The sequence below is a fragment of the Sarcophilus harrisii genome, chromosome 1, assembly GCF_902635505.1.
Source record: "Sarcophilus harrisii chromosome 1, mSarHar1.11, whole genome shotgun sequence".
In the NCBI taxonomy this organism is placed as follows: domain Eukaryota; kingdom Metazoa; phylum Chordata; class Mammalia; order Dasyuromorphia; family Dasyuridae; genus Sarcophilus; species Sarcophilus harrisii.
The window spans coordinates 372361777-372377492 of NC_045426.1; the positions used below are offsets into that span (position 1 = coordinate 372361777).

At 31.9% G+C, this 15716-nt stretch overlaps 1 protein-coding gene across 1 annotated transcript in view; it reads right to left on the reverse strand.

The window, feature by feature from the left end:
* Window positions 1-15716, reverse strand: part of PIK3C3 (phosphatidylinositol 3-kinase catalytic subunit type 3) — a 179252-nt gene that overhangs the window by 67606 nt on the left and 95930 nt on the right. The window contains exon 21 of the mRNA XM_031946013.1: window positions 14377-14451. Within this exon, the coding sequence (XP_031801873.1) occupies window positions 14377-14451 (75 nt within the window). The remainder of the gene's footprint in view (window positions 1-14376; window positions 14452-15716) is intronic.

Consider the following 15716-nt stretch of genomic DNA (forward strand, 5'->3'; position numbering starts at 1 on the left):
AAAGGCAGACTTGGGAGATAAAATATTGTGTATGTTTTATATAAATAGACCAATTTGGATGTAGCATAGAGTGTATGAAACAGCACTGTGTAGGGAGACAGGAAAAGAAGCCTGGGATCAGATTGTTTGGGGTTTTAACTGTCAAACAGAGGATTCTGCATGTTGCCCTAAAGGCAACAGAATGACTAGAGCCAGGTCAGATTTGAATTTGGGGACTATCTCTTTAGAAGTGCTGTGGAGGATAGACAGGAAAGAGACTGAAAAAAGGGAGCCTGAATCAGCAAGCTCCTATATTAATCCAGCAAAGTGGTAATATGAGCCTTACATAAGGTGGCAATTATTTGGCTATTGAGATAAATGTGAGAAATATGGTGGAACTAGAATTAACAAAGTTTTGCCACATGGACATGGTCAGAGAAGTGGGATGAGGAATTAGAAAGAGGAAAGAATCAATTGTAAAGTACGGGCTAGCTCCCTGGAGAGCCTTAGCAGGATAAATTAAAGTCCTTGGTCTCTAGGGGGAGAAGTGAAAGATCTCTCCTGGACTCTAGAGTTTGGAGTCACCAACCTCTCTCCTCTTACTGTTGCTAAGTGCCTCTGGCCTCTCTCCCTCCGCCCTCCAATCCTTGCCTTATGATTATCTTAACACCAAACATTCAACAAGCACCAACTATGAGAAGAGCCATTTATCCAATATATGTTAATAGAGTCAGTATTTCATGTTAAATAGTTAAGCTTAAGTGCTTGGTTATCTGATTCAAGCATACCTTTTTGGAGTTTCAGCCCTCTACACTCAATAATGATACCAAAGTAGACACGCTGGAAAGCTGGAAGGATAGTGATGACAAAAGTAGGAGAAAATTAAAAAAAAAAAAAAAAATTGTTATTTAGGGGAAATAGAAGTTCTGTTTTAGAAATGTTGATTTAGAGATGCCTGTGGGACATCTTACTAAAAAGTACTAAGAGGAAAATGGTAATATAAGCTATAAGCTCCAAGAAGGTCACCCCACAGTGAGAAGGAAAAATATGAATAATATTTACCATTAAAGAGAACAGGCAGGAAAGGTCAGACAAGTAAATGAACCAAGAGCTAGTGGTGTCACAAAAACCCAGAGAGGAATATATTCAGAAATGAGGGAGTCAACAGTGTCAAATGCTATGAAGAGGTTAAGTGACATAAGGCCTGAGAAAGGCCATCACATTTGGCAGACTTTGAATGGAACTGGTCACTTTGAAGAGAATAGTTTCAACTGAGCAAGAAGGTTGAACATAAAAGGCTGAGAAATAAATGAAAGAAGAACTGGAGATAATGAGTGTGATCTGCATAAGAGGCTGAGAAATAAATGAAAGAAGAACTGGAGATAATGAGTGCAGATTGCTTTTTTTAGTTGGGCTCTGAAAAAGAAGAAATATATGAGAAAAGAAGTAGCAGGGCATATGAACTGGGACTTGGGAGACTTTCTTTGGTAATACTTTTTTATAGCAAGTTCTAGTTCCTTCCCTCTGTCTGGATTCTTTAAGGTCTCTATTTGGCCTTCTGCTAATTTGGATATTTTATATTTTTGAAGACAATCTTCTTACTTTGTCTCCTCAGTTTTGTTAGCTTATCAGGGAATACAATGGGTTTTTATAATTTTTTTATTGCTTCTGGTTTTGCTATTATTTTTATCTTGTTCATTTCTTCTTTTGTTGATATGATTGTCTGTCCTCATCATTTTAATCAGAATGATTCAATATTTATCAATTTATTAGTCTTTTAAAAGATCTAATTTTGAGTCTATCATTTCCATAGATGTTTTGTTCCCAATTTACCACTTTCTCAACTAATTTTTTAAAATTAGTTCTTATGTGAACTTTGGCTATTTGTTGGGGTTCTGATTTTTAAAATGTACACTGAGTTCATTAATCCTGTCCTTTCTTATTTTGTTAATGTATGTTTTTTAAGAATATCATTTTCCCAATTTTAGCTTTGTTTGAAATTTTGTTATGTTGTTTAATCACTTAAAAAAAACAATAGTATGCAAATTATTCTCAAAAACTGAAAATGAAAACTTCTCATCAGATTTCTTTTCCGAGACAAAAAGTTCTACAGTGATGCATCCAAGAAATCAGTCATCATAAACAAATTGGATTTATACCAGGGAGGCAAAGAAGGTTCAGCACTAGAAAAATAATCACCATAATTAATCACATGAAAACTAAAATATACAAAAACACATTACTGTGGAATAATGTAGGTGTGGAAAATGATGTGGAGAAAACTTTGACGAAGAGTACTCAATTATGCTAAAAATCATATAGTATAGAGATATTTAAGGATCTTTTATGAAAAGTATATAAAACCAAAAGTAAGCATCACAGGAAATAGAAATATATTAAAATCTTCCCAAGTAAATACACGAGTAAAGCAAAAAAGCCCACTTCCCTCACAATTATCTGATGTTGTTCTTGAAATGTTCACATATAGCAAAAGGATAAGAAAAAAACAATTCATGACCTAGAGATAAGAAAAAAATAAAATAAAACTATTCCTGTTTGCTGAAAATGACAGTTTACCTAGAAAATTTTAGGGAATTAGCAGAGATATTAAGCGAAGCAATAGGTTTAGCAATATTGCAGGCTACAAAATGACCCTTCACTAGAATTTTATAAAATAAAAACCACCAGCATTCCTATATAATAACAAAATGCAACTGGCCATAATAGGGTAATTCCATTCCAAACTACTACAAAATGCATACATCAAGGGATCAATCTACCAAAAAAATACCTGAATAGACTCTATTATAGAATGTTCCTTAAAGGAACAAAGAATTTAAAGATAGTTGGAAGAATATTCACTGCCCATGTATGATATAGGGTTATATAGTAAAAATGATAGCATTATCAAAGTTAATTTATACTTTTAAAACTATACCAAAGCATATATCTTGTAAATAAAAAGCTATAATTAAAAAAAAACTAAATAATTATAGCAATAATTTTCAAAACTCCACAAAATAACAAAATTCTTTTGAAAAAACAAAAGAATTATTATATCTAAAAAATAATGAAAAGAAATAAAATAGGAATAATACTTCAAGATCTCAAACTATCATTATACAACTACAGGCACCAAAATCTTCTGATATTTGTTAAAAAATAGAGAAATGGAACAATGGAACAAATTAGACAAAGGAAAATCATAAACAACTGAACCAACAAAATGGTCAATAAAACAGAAAATATATTGCTTGGGAAACAACTCCCTATTTGATAAAACCTGCTAGGAAAATTGGAAAATGGTCTACCAGAAATCAGACTAGATTAATACTTTGTGCCATATTCTATAATATACCTTAAATATGTGCCATTAAAATTTAGAAAAGGAGATTACACCTCACTAATAGTTATGAAAGATATATTCTTAACCAAGAAGAAAAAAAATTAAAGAAGACAAAATAACTCTGATTACCTACAAATGAACAGCTTTTGCATCAACAAATTTATTATATTTATTATAATTATATTTATTATTAAATTTATTATATTTATTATAAAATTATTATAAAATTTATAATTTTATAATTATTATAAAATTTATTATATTTATTATAAAATTATTGCATCTAGATTAAGAAATGAAAGAGATGAATAGGGAAAAAATATTTTTATCAAATTTATCTTTTAAAGGTTCAGTGTATAAAATATGAATAATTTACAACTATATGTGTATACACATAAATAACAAAAATGCTATTTTTTTTTTAACATGGGCATGGCTCTTTTGGAGGGAAAGGGTAATTAGAGGAAATTATGGTGATATTAAAACAAGTTATCAATAATTTTTTTAAATAGCAAATTATTTTAAAGAGAAAAGAGTTGAGAGGACAGCAGAATCAAGAGAAGATCTTTTATGGATGGGGTACATAGGTAATGGGAAATGAATTAGTAAATAGTAAGAAATTGAAGACTGAAATGTAACTTACTTAGTTAGGGTCAATAGCTACTATTTCAGAAGCAGTTCTTGAGTCTAAGCCCCTGAGACTGTGAAAGTGGCCTTCTATCTGTTATTATGACAATAATCTCTTATATACAGATATACACACACATATACAAATATATTCATACTACACATTTATTCGGAGAAGAGAACAAGAGCAATGGCATATAGTAGAGTGCAAGATGGACTCAGAAAACACCTGGATTTAAATGTGTGGAAATCAGGAGATCATTCCTGAATAGGCACTAATGTTTTGTACATTCATCAAGTCTTCAAGAGGGGCTTTGGAAACATGAAAAGAGATACTTAAAACAATTAGCTTAGGAGAGAAAATAAGTACTCCTCCAACCCAAATTGCCAGAAATTTAAGACACATTGCTGGGCCTGTTTCTGAGGGGACACCCATATGGTGGTTGGTTTGGGACATTTTTTAAAGAATGGTTTTTATTTTTTTGAAAAGCAAAAAAAATGGTAGCTACTATCTACATGATATATACTTTATATATCTCGATAACCATGTAATTCATGTAATTCTGTCAACATTCAAAGAATACTATCTAAAATAAAGTTTATACCAAGAAAGGCATTTCTTTGAGAGAAGAATCAATATTATTGTGAAGAATAGAGAGGCAAGAGGATAGAAAGCCAAGAGTATTATCAATACTTTGGAAAAGGACATATAAGACTCCAAAATATCCTTTAAAAAAAAAAAAGTAGTAACATTTAAGAAGTCTTATAGTTTGTAAAGTATTTTATAAATGTTCTTATTTTATTCCCTCAACAACTTCTGACAGATAGGTACTTTAATCATTCCCATTTTACAGATAAAAATATTGATGCAAGCAAAAGTGACTAGTTCAAGTTTACATTGCTAGGAACCATAGAGGTTACATTTTAACTTCATATTATTCTTTCCTTAGGTCTAGCACTTTATCCATTTTATCCAATGTGTAGCTGCCTCAAACAGAGTAAACTGAACTTTACTTTGATGATCTAAATATAATACATATCTAAGTCTGAATATTAAATACCTGGTTTTTTAAAAAAGAAAAGGTCTTATTTTAAATTTTTTGTGCATTAATCCTCATGACTTCAAACTCAAAACAGGTCAATGGTAATACTTTTTTATTTTTAGGGAAAAAAAGCAGTATCTAGCTCATAATATATTATCAATCAATTAACCAATAAGTATTTTTTAAGCTCTTATTATATGATTCAGTGGATAGAGTGTTTCAAAGAAGAAAGATCTAAGTTCAAGTAATGCTCTTGAACATAATGGTTCAATCTCTCATAATGGTTATAATCTCTCTGAGATTATAAATTGCACAGAGAGAGCTTTTGCATTAGTAGAAGGAATTATTTTCATTCAAGATTTTTTTATATGCATGAAATCACATCCATCTCACCTACTTACATATAATTGTAAAGCACTATGCTAAGCCTAGGGATTACAAAGAAAAGGTAAAAACAGTCCCAGACATCCTGGGTCTTACCAAAAGGGGAAAAGAATTGAACAAATGCTTGTTGAATTGAATGCTGCTTCAATTAGTGCCTATGCAACTCATAAATTATGTGTGTCTAGCTAAAATGGGAGCAGGAGTCCGGTAGGAAGGAGGAGAGAAAGAAGATAGAAATAAAGTACCGTAACCATTTTTAATAAAAACATCAAGTAAAATATAGCTGGTAATCCTATAATTTTATAAATCATACTATAACTTAAAGATAAAAGTGGTCTGTTTGTTTTTTAACCTGAAAGAGATGTTAGAGACTACTTATATAAGGGTGGCTTTATTAGTCTAATATCTATCCATCCCAGTATTATAATAAGGAGTCCATACATCTTTAATCATCCTCCATTACAGTACTTGGAGCCTACCATAAATGAGATTGGGGATCACCCCCACTTAAAAGCATATCTAGAAAAGACTGGAAGTTTGTACTAAATGACAAAATGAACCAAGAAGACCTCAATTCAAATCCTGACATGTATAGTTGGCATAATTCTGAATAAGTAGCTTAACCTCTTAACTGAATCCAGACAATCCTGCAAGGCTGTAAGTTGCAGAAAAATTGTCAAAGCCTACACTGGAAAAGGGGTTTCTTAAAACAATAAAATCATTTGCAAAGAGAAAAAAAAAAAAGGGGGGGGGGGGGAGAACAAAGCCTGAATTAGTGCTGCCACTTATCTTGGTTAAGCCCTACATGATGAATAAAAAAATTCAAAGCAATGAAGTGATTTGCCTAGGAACACAGTCTCATTTAAAAGCACTGATTTAATGTACATAAGATAGAAGAAAATTTTACTACACAATAGTTTGTTGGCATGCAGATTATTTAAGTGATCTATAAAGTACTTTTGGTCAAAATGATGGAAACTAAATTTTAAAAATAAACCAAGAAGGTATCAAAAGCCTTCTATCTTATGACACCAACTAATTTTTCACTCCCTTTCAGACTCTCTACTCTACCTGGCCCACCTTCTTGGGTGTTCCACACAAAACTAATACCCACTCTTGCTTTTTGGTTTTTGCTCATTTTTTCCATTGCAATATTCAGCTTTTCCCCGTTCCACTTATCTAAATAATTTTCAAAAATCCTTTTCATTTCTCAGTCTAAGTTCCAAATTCTATCCATATGACAATTTCCATTTCCTTGAAAAAGTCTTTGTTCAATTATTCCAATCCAAATTCATCTCTACTCTCTATGCAAAATTAACTTTTACATTCCTTAACTCAAGAAGTTTTGTCTTCCCAACCATAGTAAAGCTACAACGACTAGGGTCATTTGACTTCCTTCAAGATGGGAGCCATTTTCTCTCTCTCTAATATGCTACGAACTGTGTTAAGGATTTTTTAGACAACAAGCTTGCTGACTTGACTTCGTGAAGTTGCGAGAATTCAAGACATTCATAATACGGAGTATCCTACTTAGCTGATAGAAATCTATTCATGAGAAGACAATTATCCTTGAAAGTTTCAAAATATTTAAAGGGTATACTTAGATTAACTAAATGAATATGACTTTAAATTATTTGTGGCTGAAATGGAAAATTCTCTGGAGTATTCTTTTATGTGTTCTAGTTACTACACAGATTTCCTTCTTTCAAAATAGGTTAAAACTGTTCAAAATCTCACTTTTTCTACGTGATCTGTTAGAAATGCTCCATAATATGGTTTAAAGTACTTAAGCAAAATGATTTAGTGAAAACACCTGAAAAAAATTTTTTTCCCTTAAGAACTTCAGTCACAGAATTTCCTATGAATTCTACAGAGGCAAGCTAGATAATTTAAATAGAAAACTTCATTATGCCTACAAATAGAACTCTGGATGGAATATAAAGCTAAACCTAGAAATCTGCTAAGCTCTAAAGACAAGTAAAACTGATATGAAAAACCCATTTCATTTATTCACTTAATAGGAATTCATTGGATATCTACTGAGTATAAAAAACACTATATGAGTCACCCTTACAATCATGAGAATAAAAATATACATTATGAAGGCAAGTCTGAGCATATGATTTTCTGTGAGAATATTAATTATACCATGATAGACTTAAATACAAATATCTGATTTACTATTGTTATCAAAATATTTATTAGTAGAAGATTTTCTTTTATATAAAACAAAATACTTTGAACAAAAAATTAATTTCGAATCAGTCTTTCTGAGAAAAAAATTACAACTGTGCTATGTTATTTTTAAAACATTGCTACTTGGCTTTTAATACAAAAAAGCTATAACTAAGTTAATGAACGAATGAGAAGCTTTTTCTGTTTTTTCCCCACTATATAGAAATAAAGGGTTACTGGAAATATGTTTAAGTCCAGAAATACTTTAAAATAGAAGTGTCACACAAGTCAGTGTGGGATAAACTAGGTTAAAATGTAACTGGGAAATATTAAAAAAAAAAAAAACAAAACCAGATAATGTTAATACGTAGTTTGTAAGTCAATATACAGCTACAGGAAATGGCCCCAATTTCTCTTTGAATTTGACATTGTAGTCTAAAAAGATTATTTTTTTCAACCTCTTAAATAAAGCAACATTTTTGGAAGAGAAGTTTGAAAAAGTGAAAAAAAAAAAAAGTGAAATCTAAAAACTGTATCTCTAACTCTACAACTAGAAACAATTACTGTTTAGTAATTGTTTAGCTCCATGGTAAGACTAGATAATAGGAATTTGAACAAATTCAAGAAAATTCTAATGATCAGACTTAATAAAATGAAAAGATAAAAGATTGTCCAATATATTTTATTTTGTACTCTTCCAAAAGATTCAAAGAAATTAAATATGCAGCATCATTTTAGTCCTCACTATGAAGTCCAGAGAAAAAGAACTTTCTTTTCATTTCAAAGACAAGAGTAATTGACAAGTAGGTAGGCTAAGTAGCCTTAGGCTACACAGTCAGTCAGTCCCACCTCACTCCAAGATCCATGTCTGACTCCTAACTCAGAGTCCAATTCCCTGGATATGTATGTTTTAGTATTTTATTTTATCAAGGAGCTACATGCTAATTATACTATAAGCTTCACAAACAATGAGAATTAAATAGTTATTCCAAACACAGTGGGGACTGGGTTGAACTCCTTCCTAGTTCTGTATTTTCCCTGATGAATACTTACTAATAACCTAGATACCTTCTCAAAAAAAAAAAAAAAATCCAAATACATTTAAGTTGTACTCCAAATTAATTGAGCCATAATACATCTTTCTGAGTGTTCTTTCTAAAACTACTTCCAAAGGCTCCCTCAGTAAAACTCTGCTTTTTCTCCCAATTTGGGGATATGCCTGAAATGTTTTAAGATTTCTCCTACAAAGATACCATCTTAGAAGAAAAGCAAGAAGTTCTATTAATAATTGACATATTTATTCTCGTTAAATATACCTTCAAAACCAAAATGTTCAAAATGATGTACATACATTACTGTCTACTGACAAAAGAATTTATAAGCTTTGAATGCTTAGTGGAGATACAGTGCCATCTGCTGTACCAGCTGATACCTTCTTGGGAAATTTTTTCTCAGATATTATTACCTTAAAATAGCCAAAAAAATAAATGAACTAGGAAAAAATTTAGATCTCAAAATTGAATCACAAACATTTGTTCAATTTTTTTTGCATTACATTTTTGCTTTTTTGCATTACATTTTGGGAAAATTTGTAATTGTGGGAATTTAGTAGCAGTAACTATTGCCTATTGAATCTATTGTTCTTAGATTGATCCTTCTGTATAAACCTTCTAGAGAAACATAGTAAAGAGGAAGAATAGAGGATATAAGCCCTCATCAGGCCACCCCCTCTACCACCAAAAAAAAAAAAACAACGCAAAAACTTAAGTAGACCCTCATTTTTGTGTGTCCCAAGACCCAAAAAACTATACTCTTCTATTTATTACTGATACATAGAAACTGGAAGTTGGTGATCCTACCTTAAACTGGGATCATAGCTTAAACTTTAAAATATATTTTTATGTATATTATTTCAGAAAAGTTCTTTCATTTCAAGATCACTAAATAAAAATGATAATCAGCAGAAGGAGAGGGAAAAGTAACAGGGTGAGCTATAAGTACTAATTGGAAAGATAGGCAATGGTAGAAGACACAAAAGGGCTCCTTGCCCTCAAAAATGCTTAGACAGCAGCAAAATAAAAAAGAATCTGTGGTTTTTAAAAATTCTTGATCTAGTAAAATATGAATCTAATGTCACTAGAATTGATATATAAACTAATATAAAATGTGTGCCAAAGAAAGAAACAAATGAGGCTTAAAGCATTTAAAATTAACCAGTTACTGAAATGTATTGCCTATAATAGAATGCATTTCAAATTCCATTTAAATGTCTAACAGTTGTCAAGACTCTCTGTACAATACCTTTGTAAAACATATGTTTAATTAATAAATCTTGACCTTCATGGCTGCAAGAAACAATTATGAAGCAGATGGACACATGTAACTCAAATCAAATTGCATAGAAAAAGAAGGGGAAAAAAAAGAAAAGAAAAAACACTTATTTATAAGTACATCTGAGCTGACTGTAATGTCTTTGTCTTTAAAAACAAATTCAGAGCTCCCTCTAGTGGGAAACAGTATCTGGATAATGGAACATGAAATTAAAGCTTCATTTTGGAATATTAAATACATTTTCAATAAGATAATCAAACTAAATCTTGATTTAGGTTAGTGTGTCAAAATATATTAGGTTAATATCTACTTTACAAACTTTAGAAATGTAATACAACTCTCATTCTCCTTCCTGCATAGCCATATATCGCTTCTAGTTTAAGATATTTTATTCATAAAAATACCAAAAAAAATTAAGTATTTATTAAATGCCTACAATATGTTAGATATACTATGAGAACACAAATACAAAAGTGTTCTTTAAAAAAATGCTCTTAAAGGGTGTTTGGCAAAACATGTTGGGAGGTGGTTGAAAGAATAGTTGACTTCCAATTATTTACTTTGTGCCAATAGTAGTGTGTTCACTAAAGTTTAAATTTGAATCATATGTGTATACACACATACACAACCATTTCTGTTGTGTGTATATGCATGTATGTATAGATGTACACACATTAAGATACAGTATGTATTTCAGTGGATCTATGATCTCATCAATAATCTGGCTATTCTGGCCATACTATCCTGAACCAATTCTGACAAAGAGAAAACTGATGCTGAAGAAGAGATATTGAAAGCTTTGGGGTAAGTGACTATTACAACTTTAGAATACTAATGTTAGGCACAGTCTAACAAATACCCTAGATTTTGAGAAAATAGACTCTTTTAAAGAAACCTAAAATTATTAGAGAAAGTAAGTCCAGAAGGAGGGACAAGTTTCAAAAATGAACTATGAATACACAAAAATAAATAATTCCAAATGAGGGAGTTCTGTAATTGATTTGAAATGTCCAGAATGAGATGGAGATGAATTCTAAAAATAACAAACACATACAAAGAGTTCTATGATTTTATTATCAAGGATATATTTTTCTATCAGTATAGATGTTGTTAAACCATCCTTATCTTCCTTCCCAAAAACAGTCCCAGGAAGATCTATGCCCCCAGTCTTGAAAGCCTTGTCCTACATTTTCCTAAATTTCAATATCACTAAAGTACTTATGTGCTCTATTGGCTGTTCTGTGTTCTTAACAGAAGAACATACTTCATAAAGTTTTACACTACAGAATATTTCTCTCTACAAAGAGGTAATTGTTGCTCCTTTTCTCTCTCTCCTCTGAAGGATCCTCTTCCAGATCATTCCATATTTATGTCCTTCAGGGTTTTGTCTTTCACCCTCTTCTCTTCTTCCTCTATTCTAATACTTGGTGATCTCATCAATTACCAAGATCTCATTAGTTAATTACCATCTCTATACAGATGACTCTCAAATCTACCTTTCCAGCCTCAATTTCTCTGCTGAACTCCCATCATGCATTTCCAACAGCCATCCAACATCTTGAAATCAATGTCCAGCAGACATTTTAAACTTAACATACCCATGACAGAACTCATTATCTTTCCTTCCAAATCCTCCCAATTTCCTACCTTCCCTACTATATAGAAGACAATACCATACTCTCAAGTTCCTCAGACTCACTCCTAACCTAGGAGTCATCCTGGATTTCTCATTATCTCTTATCCCCCATATTTCACTTTTACATATCTTGAACATACCCCCTTCTCTCCTTTGACACTGCCTCCTCTGGAATTCTCTTTCCTTTCTTTTGTCTTTTTCCAGTTGAGTGAAATGGATTTCTGTAACCAACTTTGTATGTCTTTCTTTTGATCTATTCAGATGGCAGTAGGTTTCAAGTGTCAACCCTGTCCATCGACTCATTCATTCTTGTTTGCACAGATGATACTCATCACGTGTAGATAATTTTCCCTAATTTGCCTTTTTGTTCTCCTTCAGTATATTCCTCTTTCCCTCTCTTTCTACTCTTAATGATTATTTTAAAGATCTTTAAGACTACCTCCAGCCTTTGACCAATTGATCTACGCTGAAGATACAATATATGTGAATGCAGTTTATTCTTTAGTCCTTTATTTTTACTTATTTATATATTTATGTATATCCATTTTATTTATTTATTCATGCAAGTCTCCCTTTTTTAATGTTTCGCTTCATTCCTACTTCAGAACTTAAAAGGTTTTTCATAGTTCAAGTCTTTTTATCAAGTTTTTTTTTTGTTTGGTTGGTTGGTTTTGGTTTTGAATGAGGAAGTCATTTGGAAGTCCTTTATTTCATGTAAGAGCTACTTTTCCTCTTTTGGAATTATACTGTTTTTCTAGTTATTCTTGTCTCCTAAATTCATATCCTTTGCCTTCTGGAAAAATATTCCAAGTTCTCTTCCTTATATTTGTGATTGCTAAATAGTGTAGGACCTTTACTATGTATCCTTGGGATTTAAATTCCTTCTCTCTTGCCGTTTGCTATGTTTTTACTTTGATCAAGAAAACACTGGATTCTGGTTATGATGTTCCTGCGAATTTACATTTTCAGGTTTCACTGAAGAGGTAACCAGTGGCTTCTTTGTATATCTATTTTGCTCTCTGATTCTAAGAGACTTGTGCATTAGTATTGTATTTTTTGGTTAATCCTATCTTTTACTTGAGCATCCCTGTCCCCCTAATAGCTCATTAATGTAAGGTTCGTGTTTTTGTTTGCCTATTCTGCTGACCTTTATATATGGGCCACACTTGGTCATATTTCTGGAAGGAAAGTTTGAGCTGGTGCTGATGCTGCTTTCTTGGGATATCGAATGCTGTTCTATTTCATGATCTCAGAGACAACCTAGAGACCTGCAGGTTATTAGTGACACCAAGTGATCTATCCAAGACAATCTGACCTCTAGTCTGAACAGTTTGCAACTTGGGTTTGATTCTGGGCAAACTGCAGCCAGATTCTGTCAGTTTGGGAAGCTCTGCAAGTTCAAAGTGGCAGAATTGTAAGTTTCCCTTTGGTCTGGGACTTCTGCTCTGGCTATTCTTCTCTCTGCAGGCAGAGCTAGATACTAAAAATAAGACTCTGCTCTAAATTGGAATCTAATACACACCTCTGCTACTAGCTTCTGAGTTTCCTTTCTATAGTGTCCAGAACTTTCCTCTCTGAGAATATAAAAACCAATCCATCACTAAGTCCCTTTGTCAGTCTGCTTGGGGGCTCTGCCTGGAACTGAGTAATTGGTAACAGAGATGCCAGTTCACACTTGTCAATGGCTTGGTATGGATGCAATGAAGTCCTGTAAATGGGTATGGGATCTGCTCTTGTCTGGTGCACAGTCTCTCTCTGTGCACTTCTCTAAACTAGATGCCAGTGTACCCAGACCTTTTTGTGTGTCTGTGTGCCTGTATGCTAAGCTGGGCTAGAAAAATGACTCACTGTGATTTTTTTTTTCTGAATTTCTCCATCAGAATTCAATCTGGTACATTTTTAGATAGTTTGGAAAAGCCTGTATATAGGAACTCAGTACACTGCTTCCTACTTTGGTTCCATATTCTACATACTCTTTTAACTTTTTAAAATTAGCCTTTCCATATTAACAAGACCAAAGTCCTAATTCTATAACATTATATTGTCTTGGTATCTAAATTTTAAAGGGGTGGTTTGGTTGTCTCCTTTTTTTAAAGACAGCACTTAACATGTGTAAGGCACACAAGCTTCTAAGTAGAATGAAACTGAATTTTGTCGATAATGTGATTTTTGATGTCAGATAGTAATTTAGAAGTTTACTTCATGGAAACCAACAGTCTTTCCATACTTAGGCTGGTTGAAATGTGCTAATGTGTCAGTGTGTCCGAGTATCATAATTTGAGAGATTATCAAAAAATAGTGTGTCCAGACTAAGACTACCAGAATGGTATGGTTTCCAACCCCAAAATTATAAATCTATGATCCTACACACTTTGAAAAATTATATAATATGAAGAATAGTTAAGGGGATTATAGTTGTTTAGCTCTTAGTAAAAGAGACTCCAGTAAGGTATAATTGGGTTTAAAAAGAAAGAAGTTTTGTTCTTTTATACCAAAGTGGGGAAAAATAAACGGTAAAAAAGTGTGGGGGGAAAAAAGCAGATTCAATGATACAAAAAAACAAATTTTTTTTTAACAACCAGTGCTATATAAGAATAGAGTAAGTTGCTCTATGACATGCAGAAATTGAAGAATAACAAATATAATAGATTAGAGATTTCTCTATTAGATGGTAAGCTGAACTAGAAGGCCATTAAAGTATCAATTAATATGGTTTGTATTTTAAATAAGCAGCAACCTCACTAACCAAAATTAACCAACAATTTTGTATAGGAGAGCCTTCTCTACACACTTTTTATAAATTTATTCTTCTCCGAAGTGAAATCACAATTTTATTAATTGCCATGATTCATTACCTGTTTTTGTCAGTAAAAGGTTATCCAAATGTCTGTCTCCAACTCCAAGGATATACGTAATTACACAATAGCCAGCTGCAATGACAATTCAAAAAAGAAAATTACTTAAAACACAATCACAATTTGTAAATTCAATTTGTGCTATTATGATGACAATATATGTACCACTATCCTGCTTCCAACACTTACTATGTAATCATAGGCAAATCATTTAACTATTTTAACCTCAGATTATCAAGTTATACAGTAATTATAACATGTGGTTTACTGACCTTGCCAGGTTGTTCTGTGAACAAAATTAAATGTATGTCAAGGATTTGAAAATTTAAACGTCTTACATAAATGTCTGTAAGTTATTAGCAAAATTATAATTTTTTTTACTACCATTGAAAAGTATACCATTTGGAAATAAAATCTGCTAATTTTGCAAGAAAGATATGATTCTGCAAAAGTATAGAACCGCTCAAAGATTAAATGACATGTCAGAAAATTTAATTAAAAAGAATGCCTATGTAATATTTAAATATGAATACCAATTTAAAATTCATTCTGAAAAGGAAAAAAGTACCTGTAGAAATACAAAAGATAGTTACCACCCTGATAAGATCAGAGGAAATTGCTCTCTGCCAAGATTACAGTGAAGGCTGAAGAGCTTTTTCTTTAAATTGTGAATCTTCTGAACTGACAGCAGGTGGGAAAATAGATGCACTCATTTTAGTGGTAATGGCTTTTAAGCACCATTGCTATGAACACCATCTAACCCATTAAGAAAAGTGACATGATAAGGGTTAGGTACAAAAAAAATCTTTGGATATAGTTTTCTTCCTGTCTTTCATACTTTTGTGTCTCTTCCACTGCAAAGAAAGACACTGAAAAACTAGAATTTGAGAATGACAATGAATTAAAAATACAACTCATCAGCTCTTGTGGATATATCAGTTTTCCCCATTACTAAAATAATAATTATAAAATATAGTCAGCCTCCTATAATAATATTTCTGTCAATGGCTAGATCAATTCTGTCCAAATGCAAGAAACATTGAAAATGAACTTATGTGTTAATATGCTCCTTAAGCAATAGTATGCTAGAAAATAAAAGTTACAATAAAGTAGAATAATATGTTCTTCTCATATTAAATTCATTTTAAAATAATATTTGTTAAATATCAGGCTTTGAAAACTTAGAAAAGGAATTAGTCGAACTAGTTTGCATGTAAACAGTGCTTTGTATGAAACTGGGTACAAAAATGACAGTATCTACCTTTCATATAGAATTTTACAATTCCCAAAGACCTTTTAGATGCATGACTTCACTCACCATCCCTCAGGTTGATAGGGCA